The sequence below is a fragment of the Corvus moneduloides genome, chromosome 7, assembly GCF_009650955.1.
Source record: "Corvus moneduloides isolate bCorMon1 chromosome 7, bCorMon1.pri, whole genome shotgun sequence".
NCBI lineage: Eukaryota > Metazoa > Chordata > Aves > Passeriformes > Corvidae > Corvus > Corvus moneduloides.
The window spans coordinates 3122085-3147402 of record NC_045482.1 but is presented as its reverse complement, the minus strand read 5'-3'; the positions used below and the strand labels follow the sequence as shown (position 1 = coordinate 3147402).

The following is a 25318-nucleotide window of genomic DNA, read 5'->3' as shown; positions in this document are numbered from 1 at the left end:
TTTTCTTAGAAGTATTCTCAGGTGTGGAATCTGTGCTGTCATTTGCAAAGCTCTGGTCTTACTCATCAATCAGGCATTGCCTTTGGAATTAATAATGATCTCCTTTTTGATAGCATAACGATGGACTTAAATGATTCCTTGGAGAAGGAGCACTTCAGTTCTGTATTCTTTCTCAACGTAAGAACTGATACGAATAGCATTAAGCTTGAAGTCTAATAGTTTTTATGCTAAAAGATAATTAACACTAGACAGATATAAATAGTGACCTTTTTATGAAGCTACAGCTTTCTTTGAAGCACTTAGAGTCTGAATTTGTATCAGTGGCAAAATTCAGATTGCTTTTTAACAGAAAGTGCAGGATTTAACAGGCCCTATCTTTTAAATTCTTAGCCATACATATATTTTTTCTCTGTAAGTAGTACTTTTAATTTCAGTAGCTTTACAAATGAGCTCAGCATGTCAGTATCTAATCTTACTGTACAGAGACTTTCTGCATTAATACCTTGTTTCAAAATGTTTCATGTTGGTTTGAGATGGATAATTTACAATATTAATGAAAGTGAGAGCAGATTAGTGTACTCGGGTTCCTCATTATGTATTGGGAAGACACTCTTGCTCTCATGCTGTGGTGATCCAAGTACTAATGGAATTTAAAATGAGAAATTAATTAACGTAGAGAAAATTTATCAAAAGGCTGGCTTTGAAATTATTGTCTGTCTGAGATCTAAAGGTCACTTAAATTGGACCAAATTATCTGTGTTTATTTTGGAGTTTGGGAAAACACTGTTATTCTATCCAGCTGTATAAAATGCCATGATTTGATTATGGTTTATTTTATGTCAAATCCCTTATTTTTCAATGAAGTAATGAATAATTTTATAACAGCTGTAGTGATTTTTTTCCTTTAATTATTTAGGGGGTTTTGCACATAAAATTTTTATTCCAATTATACTTTAACGAACTTTACAGTTAAATTATTTTTTGAATATCTAATTTTCCATTAAAATTTCCATCCGTTTGTTATACAAGATTTGATAGCACTTTCGTTGTTTATTGAAGATACTGGATTGACAGCTTTTAGGTATGAAGTGCAGAGGCTGATCAGCTGTAAATTCCTGCATCTGCCAGTCTCTTCCCTCCTAATGCCCAAGAGCCCAGGTCATCCTGAGCTGTCAGTTTATTGCAGAGCATCTCTGCAACTTGATTCCTTTGGTTCAGTTTCTAGGAGCTATAATATAAAGTATATAATAATAATTTATTATTTTCAGTCAGTCTGCACTGGGCTTTGATGGCAAAATCACAGTTAACCATCTGTTCCTTAGGTTTCCAGATTCTTGGTTAATTTTTAATAGTGATTTAAGAATTACAACTCAGTAGGTCTGAAAAGCTTAGTAAAATACCTGTGTGTGCATGGAACTAATTTAATTTCCATCTGTAATGAAAGAATTGAGAAGAGCAGCTCTTTGGCAGTCAGCTCAGTATGGAGGAGGTCTATGAGATTTACAGGACCAGGTTGATGAAAGATAATGAGATTTCTCAGTGCAATTTGTTGTGTGGTTTTCCATTTCTGCTACATGTACAAAAACATTCATTTTTAGTACTGTTCTTAGAAAAGGGTGTAGTGGATTTATTGGTATTAATTGTGTTTCGTGCAAATTGTCTTTCAGAGTTTTTAGCTCTGCTGGAGTTGAGGTTCATCAGTTATCCTTGTTTGATGAGTCTTTGTGCAGATGTTTGATGGTTTTCATGAAGTGTAGTTAGGGCATTCAGTGGAGAAACACTTCCAGCAAGTAAAGGAGTACACAGAGTTGTGATTTTCTGCCATGAAGGTCCCCTTATTTGCAATATTTTTGATAGGAATTGTATCTGTGCATCAGTCACTTTGGAGGAAAGAAAAAAAATCCCTAAACTTCTTTCTTAGTGTTAAAGCCTGTTCTTACAGTAATTAAGAAAACAAGGTGGTGATAGAATGAATGTTATTGTGGACATGTTCAGATGAATTTTTCAAAAACCTTTCATCTACTGGTGGTGAATGTGACAGCTTAATTCATAGGGATGAGTATTCCAAGAAGTATCCTCAGAATGCAAATACGTAGCTGACTGTAGGAAGTCATTTGGACAGAGCTACTAACATTCCCCTTAAGTTTTTTGGATGATGTTCAGCAAAGGTTGCTTTTGTTTGAGAAATGCTTTTTGTTTCTGCAACATGATTACTGATGAATGATATTGGTGATTACTGTCTTCAGGTTTCAGATCTGCTGCTTGTATCCATGTGTGGGAGATAGTGTTTATTATAATTTTTATTTCTATTTACTTCTATTCTTTTCATACTTCCTTATTACTTGGAAACAAAACAATGCACAGATTCAATATATTTTTCACCTGAAAAGGCAAATAATGTTCCTACCTCGCCTTCTAGGGAGCTCCCACCCAGAACATCTTCCCATCAGGGAAGGTGCTTGTGGGGTTATGGTTTTTAGCTGATTTAAGTTAGTTACAACTCCATTCAGCTTCTGGTGAGCTGATGTCATGGCTGAGGTCTCACTCTTCTGTCTATACTGTATTCTTAGGTTTTACTGACAAAGCACCAAAAGGTGGGTAGTCCTAAAATAGGATACTGAATGAGTAGATGTTTTTACTGGGGCTGTAGAGGTTCCTGGGATGCTACCCAGCATTCCAGGCTGCTTCACATTCTTCTTAAAATCCAAGTCAGTCTGTGCAAGTATTTAACTAAAACAACCTTCAGCCTTCTACATCACGGAATCAAGTGTTCTCAGGGCTGGTAAAATAGGTAAATAAATATTGGTAAATACAATTAAGTAAGGATAGGGAAAATAAACAGGAAGGAATGAAGAAATTTCCCTAGGTGAGCTCTGTATTCCTTGTTGAAGATGGCTCAGAATCATTCATCCTTATTATCTGCAGCTTATTTGGGTCCTCAGAAAAAAAAATCTTGATATATTTGAGCATGTGAGATAAAAAGGACTGAGTATATACAAATGCTATTTGAACAAGAATATTTGTTTCTGCCATTTAATTAAGCTATTTAAAAGAAAAGAAGGAAGAAAATTGTTCAATATGAAGTACTATGTTATATGTGTTGACTGTTATGAACAATACGCATTTTAGAATGAAAAGCAGTAGAATAGAACAGTGTGCTGTGAATTCTTAATGATCATAGAAGGTAAATGCTTCAAGATGATAAATATCACTGTGATTCTAGTTTCGGTAAATGGTAGCATGAGAAGGAAAACATGAGTGAAGTAAGGAAATGGAAGCACGGAATAAAATAAATAAAATGAATCTGTTTCTTTTCTACCAGGTACGAACTCATTGAGAGAGGTGTGCTCACCGTTGACGATGCTGGGCTGGTTCCAGACGTGTACACCCGCAACCAGCAACTCGAGACTGAGAATCTGAGCTTGAAGAAAGATCTGGAGAACTACAAATGCTCTGTTGAGTATGTTACTTGGTTTTTTTGAAGCTTTTATATATGGTAGTAAAAGGCCAGATAAAGTAAACTCAAGTACTTAGTGAAAAATAGTAAGTTCCTGTTTTTTATGCTGGCTGCACAGACTTTTACTTCTAGATGACATTTATAATTAAAGTTCAAGTTTCTCTGAGTTCTGTTAGAAATGTAAATCTTAATTTCTTTTATTTGTATTTACTAGGCTAAAGATAATTTTCAATATCCCGTAATCATAACAAATTACTACAGAGAATTGTGTGAGTCTAATATGTAGAACTAAAAAATAAATCGTTATGTGCATTTTGTATTACAGTACTATAAATTACAGCTACCACAAACCTTCAGCATGGGGGAAAAAAAAAATCACTATACATTTATTCTTCATTTTTTTAATTACAAAGAATCTGTCACTCTGGGCTTGGTGGTAATGGTGTGTCAGTGTAAATTACCATCATTGATTACACTCGTGTACGTTGTGGTAGTTTATTTCACAAGCCTGCAGTACTTCAGTTATGGGAGTTAAAATATTTAGCCTATAAAATGGAGAGATGTGGTAATGAACCGCACGTCACATGGCGTTTTCTGGAGAATGGTGTGTTTGCACATGTGTTATTCATTGAGAATGTACCGTGAGACTTAATGATGCACTCACTTCAGATTTGCCAGTGTGTGGTTTTAAAACATGGAGCTGTAAAGTTAATTCCATCTCTTTGATTTTCCTCAGAATTGCTCAAGTTGCTAATTTTCATTTGGGTTGTTCCTTTCTGTGGAAAAAAAACCTATTCAGATGTTTAATAATAATTTCTGCTGATAATGTTAATTAAATTATTTTCTGATTTTAATGATTTATTACATTTTAAATTAAGGAATTAATTGGCCACAGTCAAGTAGTTTAATAAACAGTGGCAACATCAAGTCAGATATTGCATAGTCTAAATATAACGATGCACTGAGACAGACCATAGAGAAAACATTTCCTTTTTTAATCTGCAGCTTCTTTGGACAATGGGTACTCAAAGATTGTGTCTCATATGAGTGGGGGAGAGTAAGAAGCAGCAATGCAGAGTAAAAGAAGGAAGGACAAAATGTGGCCCTCATGAAATTTATCCTTGACAGTAGTAATTTCAATGAGCTTTATTTTCTTTTTTCCCCACCTCTTTTCTCTCTTCCTTCCCCTCTTCACCCCCTGTATGTAGCAGAACATGCTCTAACAAAATAATCTGAGTGGATTATGACTTGGTAAGAGTTTTCCTGGGTTCGTTGTATTGCTACATGATTATTTAACAATATAAAGCTCAAACTCATTTCACCATGGTCTGAATAAGCTGGGTTTTTTTCATTAAGAATATCTTTTTACTCCATGGGGTGCCAGAAAAGTTTTTATAGCAGCTGTCTGAGTAGAAGTCTGAAAGATGACATGATAATGTGCAACAGGGAGCAAGCAGGAGAGGGAAAAGAGTGCCAATATATTGGGTTGCTACAGGCTCTCTGTTAAATGAAAGTCCCAACACGCTTTTTTGCATTCTGGTGTTTGTTGGAACCTAAAGTAGCAACACTCTGGTGGCAAACAAATGGGTCACATCACTGGTTTGGTGTTCCAGAAGGGGCACTGAGATTCAGGGCAGTTCTTTGTGTCAGTGTGACACAAATTCTGTGTGACCACATCTTGTTCACTGGCATTGCCTGTTCCATGCTGCAGGTACTCCACACGTGCCTTGTTAAAACACTGCTGAAACCAGACCCCCACGTTTGTCCACTTGCAGGGAGAGCTTTATTTCCATAGTTTGTCAGCTATTGCTGGAATGCTGTATAGGCAGGTGTAAGTCTGTGCTAACAGTAGTTTGTCACTACTGCACTTTTCAGCCTTTTCATTTCAAATAGCTTTCAAAGATTTCACTGGTACTAATGTTAAAAGTTCAGCATTTGTGACATTCAGTTCATATAAATTGTTTTGAATAATCTATGAATTAAAGCACTACTGTTTCTGAAATAACTGAAATGTGTGAAACTGAGCATTTTTGCTGTACTTACCGCGGGCTACAGTGTTCTTTTACGTCTTTTGGATAAACCCTGGTCATAATACTTTATACTAAATCCATTTAGTGTAGTGACTGTTAACAGCATTTTTTCTTGTTCATATATTCAGTAACTTGAACCACTGCCTTTGCTGTAGTAAAGTAAATATTCCAGCAGGAGCTAAAATTACCTGGAGGACAATGTGAGTTTTCAGGTGTTCAGAAAGAATGACTCAGAAAGCAGAATGCCTGAGAGCACTGGAGAAATGCTGATTTGGCTGGTTAGAAAGCAAGGGTGTGGGAGCAAGGAAAGTCCTGTCTTTTGCTCTGTGGATTAGTCAGAAAACATTGATTGAGAGCTACAGTGCTCTGAAATGTGCTTGAGGAAAGCTTTTAATTACATTTGGTCTTTCTGAGCTTGGTAGTCCTGATGGCCATCTTGCAGAAAAGAGATGTTATTTGGGACTTACGCAGTATGGGGGCCCAGGATAAATGACTGTAAACCAATTACCTCCTGCTTTAATGTTGTTTAGCAATTGGTAGAAGACATTTAGTGTCTAGAAGCTAACTGTAATTGTATTTTGGGTATTTTAATACAGTATTTACATGATTGCATGCAAGCAGGGGGGCAGATCGAGGAGATTGCAGGCTGTTGGTTAGATTTCACTGTGGTGTTTCTGTGTTTAAAGAGAAAATTACAGTTAGCTGCATTTCCTCTGTATAGTAAGCATGTATTTTTTATAGCTTGTGCAATGTCTGAAGGCATCTTGATGTCTCTGCAGACATTAAAAGAAATAAATATCGGCATAATCCTTTTACTCCAAAACTAAGTATAGTTATTACCTTAAGGTTTAGATACACTACTAATCTTTATTTAAATGATTTCTAAAAATGACTATTGTGTGGTGATAGAAAGCAAAACCAATTTTACATTGGTTTGCCATGTGACTCTAGTTAAAGGGTACCTCAAATGTGCTCCCCTTCTTTTATCTTGAAGGCTACAGTTGAGCCCCAGTTGGTTGCTAAGGGATGTTGTTACCTGCTGATTGCTTCCCTAATGGAAGCATGGGCTTTCCTTCCAATATGCAGGAAAAATTCGTAAAAGACCACTGAAAATAGTTAACTGTTAAACAAGACTAGTTAATTCTCTTTCATCATCTTCAGTAGTGTCTGGGCACTTAATGTTATAGCAACATTCTTCTGAATTGAAAATAGATTGCAATTTCATAGCCATGTTAAATTCTTCCTATTTGATGATATAAAATAGTTTGAATACCAGATATTTTTGTGTTTTCCTATGGCCAGATTCTGTCGTCTATTTATTTAAACATGCAGTCAGACAAATGTTGTTTCAGGTTTAAGATGGTGTTGGTCACAGGGACTGTGAACTGTGGTATTTAAAAGCTCTTCAAATGTTTAGGAGTTTCTTATGTAGATGGAATGAAAGTTGTGTCAGGCTTTTGCCTGAGGTTTGTAGTTGAGTTCACAGCATCAGTTAGGAAGTGTAAACGTTTGCAGGTACCCCTCTGTCCCTTTTGGAAGCATGCTCACAAATACACAGCCAGCTTACAGCCAAAGTAATGGTCAAAATATAAAGTAATCCTGGAAGACATATTTATTATTTTTGTTAGTGACAACATTAGCAACAAAATTCTCAGTTCATCTCGTCTTTCTGTACCAAAATCTATTCCTGCACATATTTTTCCACTTACACCATGGAAAAAATAAAGTGCACACTTTTTGTGTTGTGCACCATATTTAAATGCAGCTGTTTAATTACATGGTGCATTTAGCATCTTTGCTGCTAAGAGCCATGTAAACTAGATTAGAGTAAAAGCCTGAAAGTACATGTCTTCTAAAACTGTCTTTATTTCAATTAAAATGTTAGGGCTACAACTCGCAGCATCTTGGGGGATGTAGTCCCACCTAAATTCAGTGCGATCAGGGCATGTAACTTGACTCTGAAAATCCCTACTTGGGTTTGTGGCACCCTGTCCTATTCTGCTATTCTAACAGAAGTACTTGCTTGAGAAAAGTTTAAACGGAGAGACCTGCAGACTTTGACATATATCTTCCCTAAAATAAATTAATATTAGCTTTTCTCTGGCTGTAGAAACATTTTTTATGCTCAGAACAAGCCATCTGCTGAGCTCTGAAGGGCCAGGGTTTGCATTCAAGGTCTTTATGGCAAGTCAGATTTTGAGTGTGGTGTCGTGAGAGAGTTGTTTCCCAGAACTGTCCTGAGACCACTGATTCATTTACCTCTCGAACGTTTGTAGGAGCCTGAGCAGAATAATTAATGTGGGCTTTGTATCCCTTACCAATATCCCGAGTTTCTCTGTTTCCCAGCTCGTGGTGTTTGCGCACACAGCGTGATGTGTGTGCCTGGGGCTCCAGTGGGAGGGGCAGCCCTGCCTGGGTCCATGGCCCTGCCAGCTTTCACTGAAAGCTGCTGGCATTAATTCACTGGGCTCTCCTTCAGGCCTCTGCTGCAAGCACCAATGTACATGTGTCAGTATGGTAGTTTGTGTAGGTAACAAACATAGTGCTTGCATATACAGTAAATATAAATAATTTGTATTAGTAAATTATTTGTATTTTAAATTTTTAAATATAATGCACTGGCAGTTACGGATCTTCTTCCTGGAGCTCTGATTTTGGCATACTCAGTTTTTATTTTGGTTTTACCTCATTCTTCAGCTCCTCTTGCAGAGGAAATGAGCTTTATTTCTGCAAGAAGCAAATATCTAATTTCAGTGCAAGGTAATTTCAAGCTTCCTTTGCAATTAAACAATTCATCTACTAATCTTTCCTGCCAAACCCGTATCAGTAAAGGCAAGGAGAAAATGTACTGAATATATGCAGAGTATTTTCCTTTTAAGTTTATGGAGCAGAGTATTACTGTATCCTGCAGCCTTAGGGAGGAGGAGAGAGAAGATCCAGCAGGCAGGAATTGTGCAGCAAGATTGATTTATTTAATTATCTTACAAACTCTTGTATAGACTTTCTTCTTCATAGTCTAATTGGACAAAGGATCAGCCACCCCCTGGGTGGATTGGCTAGAAATCCTAAACATCCATTGTCAAAATATTTTTCTGCTGTACCATAAACATAGTTCTACAAGGTTGTAGGTGTTCATAGTTTATAGAACTTCTGCTAATCTCTTTGTGAGAGAGAAAAGTATCCCACGGGCTTAGAAAGAAGCAAGAAAATTCTTGCTAGCAGCAATATTGTATCCACAGCAGAGCATCTCAGGGTGTCCCATGGCTGTGTGTAGAATGTGCTCAGAGAATAACAGGTTATCAGTATGTTTACAATTAATTTTGAAATGGAGTCCTTTTGCTGCCTGCTCTCACATCCAGGGAACACCTGGGGACAGGTTACAAACATGATTGAAGACAGCCTAAAATATTTCTGGCCCAACTTCTTCCAGAACGCTCTCCAAATTAATTTGCAAGGCAACAATACAGATGTGATGTAAATATTTAAAAAAAAAAAAAAAAAATCAGTATTTTCAGTATATTATCAGTATTATCAATCTTTTACATAGAATTTCAAACAAGAGGATTGGTTTTTGTACCTCCATGAAACTCCTTGTGCTTAACATAAAATTGACCTCAGATCTGAGATTTATGATGCCAGAATTCTTATGGATTCTGTCTAAAGGATCTGAGGGAAGAGGAAAAGTACCCATGGTTTTGCACCTCAGCTGGCAGCAAAAAGACCTCAAAAGTCCATAATCTCCAGCACAGGTTGTACTACCAAGAACTTCCAGCTTAGATACAGTAGGCATGTACATATCCAAAAATTAATTCCATATGTATTCAGCATACCTTGATGCAGTTCACAGGAGGAGACTAACTGCCGTGCATTTTCTGTTTTTACACACAGTAAAACAGAACAGGCTCTCCTAAAAATGCAGAAAGAACGAGACTTCCACCGAATGCATCATAAGCGAGTGGTGCAGGAGAAAAACAGGCTGATTTGTGATATGAAAAGGTACAAAATAATTTTAGTTGCTATACATGTAGCATTAAACATAATGTTTTTAATTGTTGCCTGATAATGAGATAACACTATGGAATCTGAAGTGAGTCTAGCTGCATTTAGTTATGTCCTGGTAAACAGCAGCTCCATGTGACCATCATGCCACACAGGTCAAAGAATTTCCAATGATTTGTTTTTGGTGAATTTTCTATGATGCAGTATGGCATTAATGAATACACAGTATTTCTAATAGTTGGAAACAATAATGAGATTTTTTTTCTACCCAGATATTTTGCCATAAATAGGTAGTGATTTCTGTTTGGAACCTTTGCCCATTTTAAGGGTAACTGGTGTCACACCAAATTCAGAGCCTTTGCATTCCTGATTCTCATAGTTGGTGTTTTCTGTAATCTTGAACTTCCAGTAAGAAACTTGCTATGTTTCTCTGGTTGCAAATAAGCCCAAACTAGTCCATTGCTACTGACTTACAGTAACGTAATTTCTAGATAGGAGCCGAGTTCAGAATCTCTTCTTTGTACAATTTACGCCAGCACTTGTTTTAGCATAGCACTGAGGAGAGGCTTACATCTGCAGCTCCAATGAATTCCCTGAGTTTTGTTGGTATTGTTACCAATCAGTGCATGTAATAGCAGCTCCGCGTTCTACAGCCTCACTCTTGGAATGCACACATGCTCATGCAAGAGAGCACTCTGCACTGATTTGTGCTTTGTGACTCAGCGTTCTGCAGGATGCAGTGGTTCTGGAGCTCTTGGTGTCACGTGTTTCTCTTGAGAGATTACATGTCTGAGTCTTAGTTTGTCTGAAGAATTCAAGTGCTTAAGTATTCTCAGTGTAATGTGTAGTGAAGAAAGAAATCATGATCATATTGTGACTGTTTTTTCCAGATGAGGATCTTAATTGGTAGTCAGATAACAGCTGTAGTTCTCTTTCTTCCAGTGAAGTACAATCCATGTGTAAGAAGATGAATTAGCCAAAATTAATGTGCAGTATGTGTATGAAGGATTAAGAACAGGACAAAACTGGACGGATTGTTTTAAGATGTGACCAAACAAGCTGTGAATCCTCTTACTCATTCATCTGACTTTTATTTTTTTTCCTCTTTCCTTGTGGTATTCCGTTTGGTTGGTTACATGCTAAACAGCTTTGCTGTCTCCACTGTGTTGACCTTTTGGTAATTTTACTTGTTTGTTTGGGGAGGGGAAAAGTTATGCAGATATAAATCTCTGATTTAACTCGTCTGTGAGGAATCATTTTTCCTCCTCTTGCTCACAGGCTGAAGGCACATTATGCATCCTATGAACCGGTGCTGAAGGAGCTGTCAGAAAAATACCAGAATACACTGACACAGAAAATGTTAACCAGTTTGGAGAGAGACAAAGCAATGGGGCAGGTAAAACTGTGGTGAACTTGCACAGCTGTAAGGAGTGCTTCTGGTTTTTACTTTGGTAACTACATAGGACATTTCTGGTGAAGCAAGTCACTTATGCAGTAGCCTGAAGCAGAATATTTTGTGAGTTTTGTGATTAGGTGAATTAGCAGTGAAACTTGGTGCCACATAGAATAGTTGTCAGCATGTAGTGCTCAGTGCTGCTCTACAGGAGTCAGCAATGTGCAGACCCTGGTACACCTTCAGTGCCAACAGCTTAAGGAAGGGTAGGATGTTCACACAGATTTCCCATGCTTCCATCTATGCCTTTGGAAATTGCTTATTTTAACTTCCTTTATTACTGTTTATTGTTATATTTTTTTCCTAAAGATATCCAGGAATGACCTGCTAGTTTAGAAAAAAATACATGAAGAGATCAGAGACAGTTTTATGTCTTGAGTGGAATATTTGAATAGTATCTTTACTCCTCTAATCTTACGTGATGTATACAAGATATTCTGCCCCTTTGGCAGAAAGCAGTATGAGCACAGGTAGGAGGGATGATAGACAGAAAATTACCTTGCATGTGTTTAAGAAAAGAAGCAGGAAAACAAAAAGAAAAAACCCTACCCAAATGCATTTCAGCAGTAGCATCAATTATATGTGGGTAAAACGAAAGGAATTTACCGTGCTCACACTGTCTTCTGACAGTCTTCATCTCTCATTTCCTCCTTTCCTCTGCCTCCAGTTTTTCTCAGGTCACCTCAGGGCTTACTTATAAAACACTGGGGATTATATGTTTGAAATTTCAATAAGGAAAACAAAATGCCCTACAGAAAATGGGAGTTTACTGCCCATATGGAGTTATGCTGAATCAGGAGTACAAAACATGGAGCAGTTCCAATGCTGTGAAATTTCAGGGACATATATATATATATATATATATATATATATATATATGTAGGACCTCTGCAGTTATGAACTGTACTCATTCCAGAGCAATGAGTTTTTTGTAATGCATAACATCATTATTTTGTGACATTTTGTTATGACAAAGCTGTAAGTCATATTGTGCCATTAAATTCAAGATCACTGCAGTGACAGCAGTTGCTAAAAGTTGCTGGTGTAGTCAGAACTCTGGTATTCTGTATGTCTGCATTGTTTTAACAGAGTTGTAGAAGTGTTTTGAGAGATTCTGGGTGGCTTGCCTTTTATTGCATTGTTGCTCTGGGTCTTTCCAAAATCTTGAATTAGGAGTTACGTTCATAACTTAGAGACAATAATCAAAAGTAAAAAAATTATAGATGGAATTTATGAAGTACACCAGCATGAATGCTGCATGTTGTGAACAGACACTTCAAAAGTAATGTTTTCATGTTGCTTCCTCTTGTTCTTTCCTCTTTTTAAAATTAGGTTACAGGTTTGCAGGCTGCATTAGAAAGTTTAGAGTTCGGATATACTAAGCAGATTCCTGAGACAAAAGGTAAAATATTCCCATCACCGGGCTCAGACTGGTTATGTATTTTTTTTGTTGTTGTGATGCATCTCAAAATGTGGTGTAACAGTAAATCAAAAATACTTGCACTATGTTTTATCAGCTGACCTGGTGTCTGAGCAGCAGTTTTATCATTTGAATATTTTATTCTGAAGTGTATTCACTGAGGAGAGTGAGACTGCTGCAGGCAATATGGAATATGTGAGTAACTTGGAATAGAAATCTATTTTGTGACTGATTTTGTTACTGTATCTGCTGATACTCCCCTTTTTGTGTGTGTGCATGTGTTCTTTCTCTGCTCACCCTTCAGAAAGCATGCATTGTGGTCTGCAAACATTTTGAAAATACTGGTATTATGAAATCCAGACTTTCATTTTTACAGAAGATTGCTAAGATGATATAATAGCTGCTGGAATAGTATCTGTATGGTACCACACTACTTCCCTGTGTAATTTTTGCATTATTTTTTCTGTCAGGAAAACCCTAGCACCTCTGCTTTCTTAAGTAAGTGAAGCTCATGCTATCACATTCTCTGAGAGCATCAATCCCATAATAATTTTGAACCTATTTTTCAATTGCAGCTACATTTGATAGTAAGAAAAGTTTCATAGGAACCAGGTTTCTTAAATTCTCTTGAAAGTGAGATGGTGCAAAAGGGAAATGGTGAGCTCCATCCTCTGACAACAGAGTATCCACATGTGAAGGGCATGTTGCACCTGCCTTGGTCATGAGCAGGACTCCCATCAGAGATAACTCTTTATTTGAAATTAGAGAATCCTACAAATATTATACAACTTCTAGGTGAAGAATTTGTTCCAATTATGGCAATTTCAATATCTGTTTGTTTTGTGGTTTTGGGGTTCTTTTGTTGTTTGGTTTTTTTTAGCGTGTTAAAGCCTAAATCTCCTTTGGCACTGGTAACATACCCCAGGTAAAAAGCCACTGAGCTACTCCAGCCTTTGACAATCAAGCTTCATTAGTTCCCATGTTCATGGCATTTTTTCCATTGTGTAAAGTTCCTCTAGAAAACAAGTCTGAGAAAAAGAACAGTAGCCACATAAATGTATTTGTGGGTTTTTTTTTTTTTTTGTGTTTGTAGTTGAGTGAAGAGGCTAGGAAGCATTGCCTTCCTTTCCTATTAAGATACACTCTGGTTTAAGGATATGTAGTGTGGGATCTTCCCCGTGCTCTTGTTTTACAGTGCGGATGCCCCATCTGTCTCCTTTTCATATTAAACATACTTTCCTTTGTAGTTTGATTCTAAAAACCATTCTCTGGCTGTTCAGTCTTGTTTATTCTCCAGAAATCTTGAGAGCACTTTGTAATACCAAGAAGTGACAAGCAAGGGAGCCATTTGATAAATAATTATATAAAAAACCCCTTGTCAGTCTCTCCGACACAAATTAAGCTCATCAGCCACCCACATGCTTCTACAAGTCTTAATTTGCTTCATACCTTGGGTATCATAAATTAATCAGTATTTCAATTCATTTTGTTTCAGTGCTTTGTCCTCTAATGCTACGTAATTTTTATTGCCCTCTGTAGGGCATACTCATGTCTCAGTGGGTAATACTGTATCTTTTTAAAATATCTTCTGCTGCCTCTTGAAAGGTGATCATATTCTGTTCCCTCTTGATTTCTCATTCCTGAGAGTATGAGTACAACCCTGAGAAACAAGCAGTGCATGGATACCGGAGAAGTGTTTGCTTCATTATTCTCAAAATTCAGATTTTTAGTTTAGAAGGAACCAGTGCTGTTGGAGTTGGAAATCTGGGCTATAAGGAGACTGCCAGTTGCACTTCTCAGTCTTCTGGGCTGACTTCTGTGCATTGGGATTTTTGAGTTAGAGGACAGTGCACGGCCAGAGTGGCAAGTGATCCTTGGCCAAGCTGAGCTGCCTCTCCTGGCCAGGTGTCTGCTTTCACTGCAGTGCAGAGCCTGAAGGAAGGAGAAGGGCTCTACCCAGCAGCAGGGCATTGCCCTTCACTGCTCCTGAGGCTGCATTTGTCCCACAGCCTGACTTGACCGTGGAACACCTGGAATGCTGGCTTGGATAGAGGGCACTGAGAGTGGCTTTTAATTAGTTTTGGATTTGCTGAACTGTGAGGTTCTGCACATCCACTTCAAGAAAGTGGGAGGGGAACTTTTTACAAGGGCATGTAGCGACAGGACAAGGGGGAATGGCTTCAAGCTGAGAGAGAGAAAGTTTAAATTAGACACCAGGAGGAAATTCTTCCCTGTGAGGGTGCTGAGGCCCTGGCACAGGGTGCCCAGAGAAGCTGTGGCTGCCCCATCCCTGGAAGTGTCCAAGGCCAGGTTGGACGGGCCTTGGAGCAAGCTGGGATAGTGGAAGGTGTCCCTGTTCATGGCAGGGGGTGGAACTGGATGAACTTTAAGGCCTTGCAACCCAAACCATTCGGTGATTGTGGGTTTGGTTTTAGTTTGGGGTTGCTTTTTTTTGAGTCATAGAGTGCACAATAAAGAACAAAGGGGAACTTCTTAGTATTCACCATGAGTTTGCATTGTAAATTTGTATCTGGCAGCTAGGTAGAAAAAACTAACAGTACTTAATGTTAATTTTAGGGCAACTATTCTGGACTTTATTACTCAGGCATTTGATGTAGGAGCTTTCAGCCTGCTGCATTTCAAACAATTGAAGATAGCATCCAGAATACAGAGCGTGTAATTTATTTACTAGCAGTTTTTTGCTGTCTCACTGTCAGGCTGCTGTTCAGCTTTGTACAGAAATCCTTCAGGAGAAGAGCTTCTAATAATTTTTAAGACACCTAAAGAAACCTAAGTTTTTATTTCCTAATTCTTGCCTTGCTTGTTTTAAATTGATATGAAGGACATGTAGTAGTTGGAGAGGAAAAAATTTGTTTGAGAACTAATTAGCAATTATTGTTAGGACTTGGTCATACTGTGGGCTGGTTCTCTCTCTCTGATGCCCACTCAGAAATAATCTCTGAAAAAATACTGTGTTTTGAGTTCAGATGGCTTTTTAAAAAGTAATGGATTTTTTTTTTTTAAGGAGATTACATGAAAAACTGGTTGTGTTTTAAATCTGGTCCTTCCTGATATGGTAGCAAGATCATACATAGAGGAACCTAATTATCAAAGAGAGAGCTGATATTTTATTTAGGGTATTGGTGTATATTAACAATGCTTGCACTCTTCCTTACGGATCAAAACACAGTGTTAAGTGGTGCTCTGAAAAAAGACCCCTTTTGCCTGCAGGAATTAAGCAGTGTTGATTGTGGCTTGCTTATAAACCTAAGTGAACAGTGCTATAGCAGCTGGCTCTAAACATGTTATAAAACTGCTCCTTGCTCAGTACTCTTCTTGTATTTTCTAAAAACAACAGCTACTTATTTATTACCCAATTATATTCAAAAGTTGAACTTAATGAGTTTCTTTACTCATGGTTGAATTAACTCATTGCTAAGACTGTTAACTGTGCTTTTCCTTTCCTTGATCTGATGCGACTGCAGTTAGAAGGTCATGCAGAAAGAAATTTAAAATGCACCAGTTGAAGTACTTGAGCCTGGTTGTGCCCATTCCATGTGCAATGCAGTCAGAATGGAAAATCTTTAAACCTAAGCTATTGGCATCTCAGTGCAACAGTTCTTTGGAACTCGTTCTTTCCTTTTTTAATAGCTGCTGACTTAAAGCTCTGGAACTGTCATAACACTGTTGCTTAACAGGTATGTGTATCTCAAAAGGACCAACAAACCAAATGCTCTGTGAGCAACATGCTAGTGGATAGCAGTTACTGAGTGAGTAGAAGGTATTAGGCATATAAACCAATTTTGCTGCTTGCTGTTCCTCAGAGAAAGTTGTTATTCAGGATATCTGTGACAGTAGCTTCAATTTTTAAAATGGTGAGTATTTTTTATCCAGGCACAGTTCTTTCCACCAGTTCCAGTTGTACTCAGATTGGGTATGCAGGAAGGTTTTGTGTTTGCTTGATCTGACTTTTTTTGTCTCAAGAGTAGAGGGAGTATTTGGGGTTTTTTCCCTGCTTTAAGTCATCAGGTTTGCATTTTGGTGTAAAGGTCTTAATAAAACCATTTTATAAGAGCAATCATTTAGCAGTGAGTAATGTGAAGTACATTTGTTTCAGTCTGGATTTTAGCTGTATAATGTGTTTTTTCAATCAGATTTTTTTTCAAAGAACTGGAGGGATGTAAGTGCCCAAATCCTGTTGGAAATCAGTATTACTTTGTTTTTCGTGCAGACCCATTGTACATCCAACAGAGCACTGCAACAAGATACAGGGATCACAAAGGACTGTGTTTGGATTTGTGTAAGCTGCCAGTGCAAAGGCTGTCAGAGAGCAGTGTCCTTTCTGCCAGGTCATGGCAGATGCATCGTGCTATTGTCCATGTGTGCTGTACTTCTTCTATTCCTTTCAACCTTTGATGATTTAAAGCTGTGTTACCTGCTTAGGATTTCTTTGCTGACTTACCTATTTATCAGTAATTCCTTGTTTGAAAGGTGGGTTGGCAGAAAGTGCAGGGAAACAAAAGGATTGTGGGCTGCAAATCAGAATATTGCATTGGTGGTGGATACTGGATAGGATGGAGTGAGCTGATGTTTCCTCTGGCTCTGAGGGATGGGAAGGAATGCATCCATTTCCCTGTGACTCTCCCTGTACTGCAAGACTATTGCATTTTTGGGGCCAAGTCTAGGGTACCCTTTAGATAAGATGAAATTATTTGTGGAGCAGAGATACATGTAGCCCTGGAATACTTTTTATGGATGGCACAGTAACCTGAATATCTTTTTAATTAAAGTGGTGTTTCTTTGAGAATTTCACATGTCTGGCTAATGTTAGGTAAGGAGATAGCTTCCAGAAGAGTAAATAAAAAGTGTTCTGATGGTATTTTTGTTGGTTTTATTTTAAAGTAGGCCATGATTGTACAAGGAAGAAAGGGTTCGAAGGTCCCACCCAGAAAGCTCTTCGGGAAGCCAGGCAGCAAAAGTTCCTTGTTGTTGCAAGCTCTTCATGTGATCCAGCCGAAGATGCGGAGAAAAAGGGCAAGAGAGATCTAAAGGTAAAGTGCTCTTTCCAGCTGTACAGTATCAATCCTCTTTATACTAAGCTGTGGTGACAGACACCTGTCCAATGCGATTAAAAGACGTCCTGCTTAGTTGAAGTAAATAGGACAGGTAGGTAACAAGATTTTTATTTTTAATACGAGTTTCTATTGCAATTAAATTTTCAGGGAATTACAGGAACTCTGATTAATTGAAGCTAGCAGTCTACTTTTTGAGAATCCAGTGTAATCACCTAGCAGAGGAGGAGCACTGGCTGTAATTGCTTCTTGCTCTGCTGTGTTTCTTTTGTAACTTGAGAAATCCTGATCTGTTCCATAATGCTTACAAACTTTCCCAGCCTTTCAGACTGTTCTGGCTGGGTCTAAGAGGGAAAACATCTGCAAGACTAAGGGGAAAAAACCTGGTAATTTTGTAATAGTCAGAGCTTCTAAACCTGAGTATACCAGAGGTGTGTTACTGCTTCAGTTTGGAGGTTGTGCAAAATCAAAATTAATTCCTGAGTATTTTTTTTAATTACGGAAAAGAATGTTTACTTTATTCCAATTATTTTATTTACTGAGGTTGCATTTTGGGACTACATAACAATGCTTTTTATTTTTCCAAATCAGAGTAAACATTGTAATATATAAAATTTCATAAGCTCCTAAAACTGTTACACTGGTCTATTTTTGTTTGAGAACTACAGTTAGAGTTTAAACTGTGTTTTTTGAGAAGGAAAAAAGCTTTACTTGATGATGATATAGTCAAAAGTGGCTTCAGTCTTTCTTCTCCCTGTCCCCACAATAATATGTCCATGTTAATTAACTTTTTATAGGTTTCTGCCTGGCTTTGCAAGAGCATTTCTTCTGTTTGACTTTGGCAGTTCACCTCTCCACAGACAAACATAGCATTTTAGTTCTGTTTTCATTCTTTTTTCTGCTCCTGAGCCCTCTATATCTATATCTAATCTATATCTATACCTGTCTGTATCTCTTCTATTGCTTACTGAAACATTTCTCACCATATATAGCAAATACTTCTCCTTACTGTCCTCACACCTCTTAGTACCTGAGGCGCGTGCCAGTCGGTCCAGCTCCACTTTGCCTGTTTTTCATTCAGTGGTTAAAAACTTCCATGCTAGACTCTCACAGGTATCTCCTCTCTTCATTTTGACTTGTGAACAGATAGAATTTCATAATCCAAGAAGCAATCATTTTTGTGTTTCTGTTTCTACTGAAGTCATCAGAATTTTTATGGAAAACTTCAATAGAGTTATGCTTCACCCCCAGAATATAAACTCTGCGCAGTTAGTGTGCCTGTCTGGCTCCTGTTCTTTGAAATTCATGAGCACAGTTAGTTGACTGGTTCTGGCGAGCATCTGTGTTTCTACAGATCTTATGTTTCCCAAATGAGTCCTACCAGAGGCCCTGATGTCTTTACTTAATCAATTAATTAGAAAACTGAATTAGTTTCAGAAATAAGGCATCAGAAGATATGAGTGTGTTTGAATGTACTAGAATTTTCCATGGCTAAGCAATAATCTAAAACTTTAGGTGTGAGATTAGTTCCATTGTTGGAAGAGATGCTATAGTTATTTTTCACTTCACATTTCCTGGATCTATTATTTTTAAATATTTCCTTTCCCCTGATAAAGGATTCCAACTTGGATAGTGCATGTGAATTACTGCTTAGGATGTTAGAAATAAAAGGCAGGGGGAATGATGAATGTGTAGAGTGCAAAGAGGTGAGTTAAAATTGTTTAAAACAGAAGAGGCAGAGCTCTGTCCTGTAGTGCATGCTTACTGAACTACAGCTCTAATTCAAAGTATTTAATGAAAATAGTGTGTTCTTATTCAAGTGTTTAGGTGTCTAAGTGTTTGTTTCCATCAAAAGGATGAGGTACAAATGAGGGCCTTGCCTTCTTCCTTAGGTCGATTTTTGTGATACTTGGAGTCAAGCTTGTGTGGTGTCTCATCTCCTCTGACCTATATCAAAAGATCTTTTAAGTTCTGCTGTGGGTTGTGTGACTTATATTCTTTCTTACAGTGATTCAGCATGAATGAACATCTACTGAAAAGTGTTCCATAAGTCGGTCTTGTTCTCCTTTACAATAACGAAAATAATACTTTAAATGTTTTATTGGGAATGGTAAAATTGATTTATACTTACTGAGATTATGATTCATTTAAATTCTCTTTATACCACAAAGGAAGTAGGAGTTAGAGCATGAATTTGGTCAGTTCCATGGAGTTCAGGTGAGGAATATATAGAAGAAATAAATGTAATTAAAATCTTGTATTTGCATGTGCATTTACAACAAAATAGAGAAAAAGAGAACGGAAGATACGGAAAATCTAGGTAAAATTCACTGTCTAGTATTGTCAAGCCTGTTTCAGCAAATGTAAATGAACAATTAAAGCTTACAAAAGTTCAGAGTGAACATATTATCCAATTCAAAAGTTCAGGCATTTGGATTATATCCCATTCAGTAAAAAGCCTCTATATTGTCATGAGATTGTATCCTTGAGATAAAATTATAAATGTTTGTATTAACTGTGCTGTTACATAGCAGTGAACTATGGAGATGGAAATGATTTAACATCTCTTCTGTGTCTGGTAGCTAAATAGTGATCTAACAAATGCCTGTGGTTTTAAGTAGATGCAAATATGATTCATAGCTGAGCTAGAACATTTACTTCAAGGACAGACATATATTGTGTTATTGCAATATCCTGTAAAAGCTGACGCCTAATTTAAAACACAGGGTTCCTTTGATGTGAAGTTTATCACTGAAACAGTGAGTGAGAAAGCAACTGGATTTTTGTTCTAAGAGAATGCATTATCCTGATTTTACAATCTTTGTTATGAGACTCAAATTGTAGTAACAGACAATTAGTCTAAACTATTTACATATCTGGCCCTTAATAAGCCAGTATCAATAGCATAAATAGTCTTAGATTAAGAATGTGCATAGAGTACTACTTTAAACATTTAAATTAATTAAAATGCACTTACAGGTCATTAAAATTGTAGAGAACCTTTGATAATGTGAATTTCATTATGCTCTTGAAAACTTTCCTATTTTTGTTCTCTCGGGTTCCTTTCAGAATACATCTATGTTTGATTGCTTTTATAAGTTATTAGCAGGACAATTGCAGCTTCTTTATGTTCACTAAATTAGATTTCGACATATATTACAACCCAATTTAATTTTCTGCAGTTTTACTTGGTGTAAAACTTTATCTAAAGGTGTGTTGGACATTTCTGGAGTTGAGGAATTATCTGTTTCTGTGGAACAGATTTTGCAATTATGGCCATTGTGTATATTAAAAATAGAGAAGTAAAATCCAGTGATCATACAGATATGGCTTTTGTAATTAATAAGACTTTGGGTTGAAGTATCACATGGGTACATGTATTACACTGAGGTTTCTCCTCAGTTCTATGGAAAAAAGAGTACAAAATTTACAAGAACTGCTGTTTCTGTGCTTTCAAGCAGAAGGGAAGATGAGACCAAGTGATTACTTAATCAGATTATTGAGTTTGAATATAAATTATCACAGGTGTATTGGGGACAGAATTGGAAAGATGGCCCCAAAGTAGTTAGGAGGGGTCGTAAATGAAACAGACAATCACTTTGTGTTTCTAATAATGTGGGTAAGAAAGCACTGATTGGATATTCAGAAGAGAGTGGGTGACTGACAGATAATACTGGGAATGCTTATTTCTACAGTCCTTCCCTGGGACAATAAAACTCCAGACACTGAGCTAAGAAAATTAATACAAGTTACCCAAATATAAGACTGCAGCCTAGAGAAAGGAAAATACAATGTCTGTGTTTCAAATGAGATAAAAAGTATAGGCTAAGAAATCATAGACTAGACAGTATAACTTACATTCCTAAGGAAGATGGCAGTGTATAACTGAAATTTTACTCGATATCTGCAAGAAACCAGGGAAAGAAGTAACTGGGAAAATGGATTTGCAAGGAAAAATATTTCAATCCAGTCTGTATTGCATCCATGGAAGGATAAGAGGTACCATGGATAAGATACAAGTGCACTTAGATTTTAAAAAGGCTTTGGATACTGTCTCACAGATTAATTCCTGTGAACAACTGTGGAAATTTGGCCTGACATAATTTTTTCTAAATTAATGGAAAATAGAGTAGGAGCATGCAGATATACTGAAGAGGCTTTTTTGCAGTGATGTATTGTCCTTAATGATCTGGAAAATGGAACAGAAAATAAGCTGACAGAACTTGCAGACCAAGTGGCCTGGGTTTGGTGGGGCTGGAACAGCAAGTGCAGCTGAGGACAGGAGTGGAATTCCAAACCTGACCTATTGGAGAATTGATCTAAAAAAATAACAGACAATGTAAGAAGAGGTACAAAACTCTACCTTTAAAAAATGATCCAATGAACAAATAGAGGTCAAAAAGATTAGAGAGAGTTGATCATTGGCTTTTAATTCTTTTAATTAGACTAGGCTCTAGGGTATGTTGTGTAAAACAAGCTAAACATGAGTTGAAAACCACATAATATTGTGGAATAGCTGAACACTGTGCTGCAGTGTAAACCAGGAATATGGCCTGGACCATGTGGAATATTCCTCTTGCTAATTTCAGATGGCATGTGGCTTTGGCTGCTGTTTTGTGTGCAGTCTGATCACAGCTCTTCAGGAGACAAGTGGAGCATCTACACCAGAGCAGTAAGAATGATTAGAAGTCTATGAAACTGTCAAAGAAAAGGTGAAAAGTGAAATTGGGTAGTCTACAGAAAAGAACCCTAAGGGGAGACAGCATGCATCCTTAAAATAGAAAAGAATTCTGTTAAAAAACCCCAGAAATAAAACCAAGAGCAAATCCCAAATTACAAAACAACTTCTTAGAACAAGTAGTAATAAAGTAGAAATTCAATAAGAATCATTGAGAGTACAGTGGGTGTTAAGCAGCAAAGAAAATGTATATCCTTAGAATATGATGCTTCTTTCCTTTTACTTACAGAATTAATGTTCTGTGACTCCAATGTTAAGAGTATGATCCAAGATTAACTGTGTGTAATCTAAAATGTGTCCTTTAGTTGGTTTTGATGGAATTTAATTTAAAAGAATTACATTTTTTGTTAGGCAATTCTGTATTTTTTTAAAAACACTTTTGCTATGGACTTGGAAATGGTAAAAAGAAAAAGCTGCTTTTTAGGTGAAATTCATGTTTTTTTTAAAAACTTGTCTATTATATTCTGTAATGTAATAGATAATGTGATGATGGCTTTAGTTTTAGGATTTTCTCAAACATGTTTAAAGATTTCAGGCCTACATGAAGGAAATGAGAAAATGCTTAAGAATGTTAGCTACAAATAAAGCTGTAGAGGAAATATTCATACAGTTGCAAGACCAGATTATAAAAGACAACTTATTATATAATTGTCCATCTACCTTTGCAGCTTTGTTAAATCGAGACATGCAACACCTTGCATTTTTAGTAGTAGATTGATTCTTAAAGCCATTGGTACTTCATAAAATTACCTCACAGAGCATCCAGAGGGTTTTCTTTATGCTACAGAGCAAGGCTTATTTTGAGTCAATGCATGCTGCCAAGAAAAATAAAGCAACAGGCCCCCAAGACTGAGAACCAATACAGAAAGCTGTTGGGAAGTAAGATGCATTTGATCCTAATTCTAATTGTACATAGGCTTTGCATGTTCATCTATTTCATTCTGTATTTGAGTGTCAATAATGACAGATTTTAGAGTAACAGGCTGTCTTCAGTGAGACCATGAATCTCACTCGTGCTATAGTCACTTGCAAAAGCTGCTGATAATGAAATTACTGGTTTTTATATGCAAATGCTTTGATTTCCTGGAAGAGGGATGTACTGAAACTGTATTGAATTGAAGAAAAAACCTTTTGAGTTCTCTTTGCAGAGAAGATGTAACAGATATAAAAGAAATGATATAAACGCTTTAAAATGTTTGGCTTTCTTGACTTTTACAAATAGCTGTTGCTGTCTTCCTCGGGACAGACAAATGGAGAGAGTTAGGAATTGTGTTGTGCATGAGGGTTTCCTTTATCCCTTAGAGTTCCTGCAGCGCTTACCCTCGTTCATGTTGGGCTGGAGGATAGGATTTGACTTTGCCTGAGTTAAGAGAGAACTTTCCAGGAGCACCAGAGGCTCCCTGCAAAATACCCACAGCAGGAGGTGGGATGGTGCTTGCACAGCTGTTTGTCACGTCAGCAGTGTTGGCCTTTGAGACCATGATTGAGCAATTTCATTAACTCGCGACTAACACTTTGTTTTCCCTTTCATTAAAGTGTCAAGACCTTAACATTTCTCTTGGAAACCATTTGGGAGTTGTGGCGGGAAGAGGAGGAGAATGGTTTAGTTGTGCTTGTTTGTTCGGTAACAGATGTTCGGTGCTTACAGCCCCCGAAGGGAATTCTGCCAATACAACGTCTCTAACTGTGCAATTCCAATGCTCTTTGGAATGTTAAACTTCTGCCAAGATCTCCATTCCTTTCAAGGAAGGAGAGGCACTAACTAGCAGTAGAATGCACTACACAAGACATGAGTAGTGAACGTTGGGTACCTCAGTTACAGTGTTACTGGTGCAAACTTCTTTTCACTTGAAAAATGTCAGTGGTTTTTAAGAAGGGCTTTTTTTTGTGTGAGAGGAAAAAGTTCCACAGAAGTCTATTTCCAATTATAATTCCTCTGTTTTTTTTCAAGGTCTGTTTCATAATGAAAAATTTATGATGCGAGAATTGGGAAGATTTTTGTAATAATTTAGGAACGCTGTATACTGAGTTTTAGTTTTCAATACAACAAATCAGTGATCTGCTTGTTGGTTTTGGGTATTGATAAGACACATAGAAGTGTTACTTGTAATTGATACACAACTTCAACTCACAATATTCAGAATGGTAATTGTATTTGAACTGGGTAAATAATCACCACTATTTTTAAAGGAGTATTCTTCCAGAAGTATTTGCAGTCTACAGTTTGGTGGTTAACCTTAGCTTGGTGTTCAGGGATGTGGCTAAAAAGGTAATATATGAACTACTGCTTGATATGCTTACACAAAAAAAGTAGATTAAATAAGGCCAAACTTAATACTAATTGGGTTTTTTGTTTTGTTTTTTTCCATTTTAATGTAGTTCAGCTAAAGTTATTCATGGATAAAACTAGATCTCTTTCAAATTAGTGAAATGTGATTGAAATATGAAATAAGTGCTTAGACCCCTGAAATCTGGAGGGAGAGGCTCAGGTGCTGACTGTGGTATTTATATTTTAAATTAACTATTCTGGAGTAAGTTATGGATTTTGGTGTTTCAATCTTTTTTTCCAATATTTAAACAAAGCCTTTGCATATGTCAACATCACTTTAAGGAAAATGAAATTCAACATTAGCGTTTAGTTTTCATGGTAACAAATCTCTAACATACCCTAAGAGCTCTGGCACTGCTCACAGTGTTCAGGGTTGTTTGTCTTGTATATTCAAACAGCACTTCTGGGAGTAGAAAGTAAAATCTTAATTGTTTCTGTTTGAATACAATGAAATGAAATAAAATACTAAGTCCTTTACTCCAAACAATTTATGAATTAATAATCAGAGCATTTCCTCCAGAAAATGTGACACTGTTTCATTGGAGTGTCACATACCATGAGGATGATGTTAATGGGTCACAGGTCTTTCTGTAATTGGATTTCCAGTTTGAATCTAGGCCTGACAGGTTTGATCATGATTAAAACTAGTTGTTGTGTAATCATGGATTAGTTGATCTTACCTGCTCTTACATGCAGTAAGCAAAGTGCAACCTCTGTCAGCAGGGAGGCTGAGGTTGGGCAGATTTCTGCTGGAACCCAGCCTGGAATGTCTGTACAGGTGGGGTTTTACACCAGAAGAACAGAAATAATTCATGTGATG

General features: G+C 37.1%; 1 protein-coding gene across 5 annotated transcripts in view; it reads left to right on the top strand.

Moving 5' to 3' along the window:
- Positions 1–25318, top strand: part of SPAG16 (sperm associated antigen 16) — a 360884-nt gene that overhangs the window by 8996 nt on the left and 326570 nt on the right. For 4 of the 5 annotated variants that reach the window (XM_032114725.1, XM_032114721.1, XM_032114723.1 and 1 more), the window contains 5 exons: positions 3323–3460; positions 9376–9483; positions 10765–10882; positions 12272–12341; positions 17262–17410. In XM_032114725.1, the coding sequence (XP_031970616.1) occupies positions 3323–3460; positions 9376–9483; positions 10765–10882; positions 12272–12341; positions 17262–17410 (583 nt within the window). The remainder of the gene's footprint in view (positions 1–3322; positions 3461–9375; positions 9484–10764; positions 10883–12271; positions 12342–17261; positions 17411–25318) is intronic. The other variant, XM_032114722.1, reaches the window with a different exon arrangement.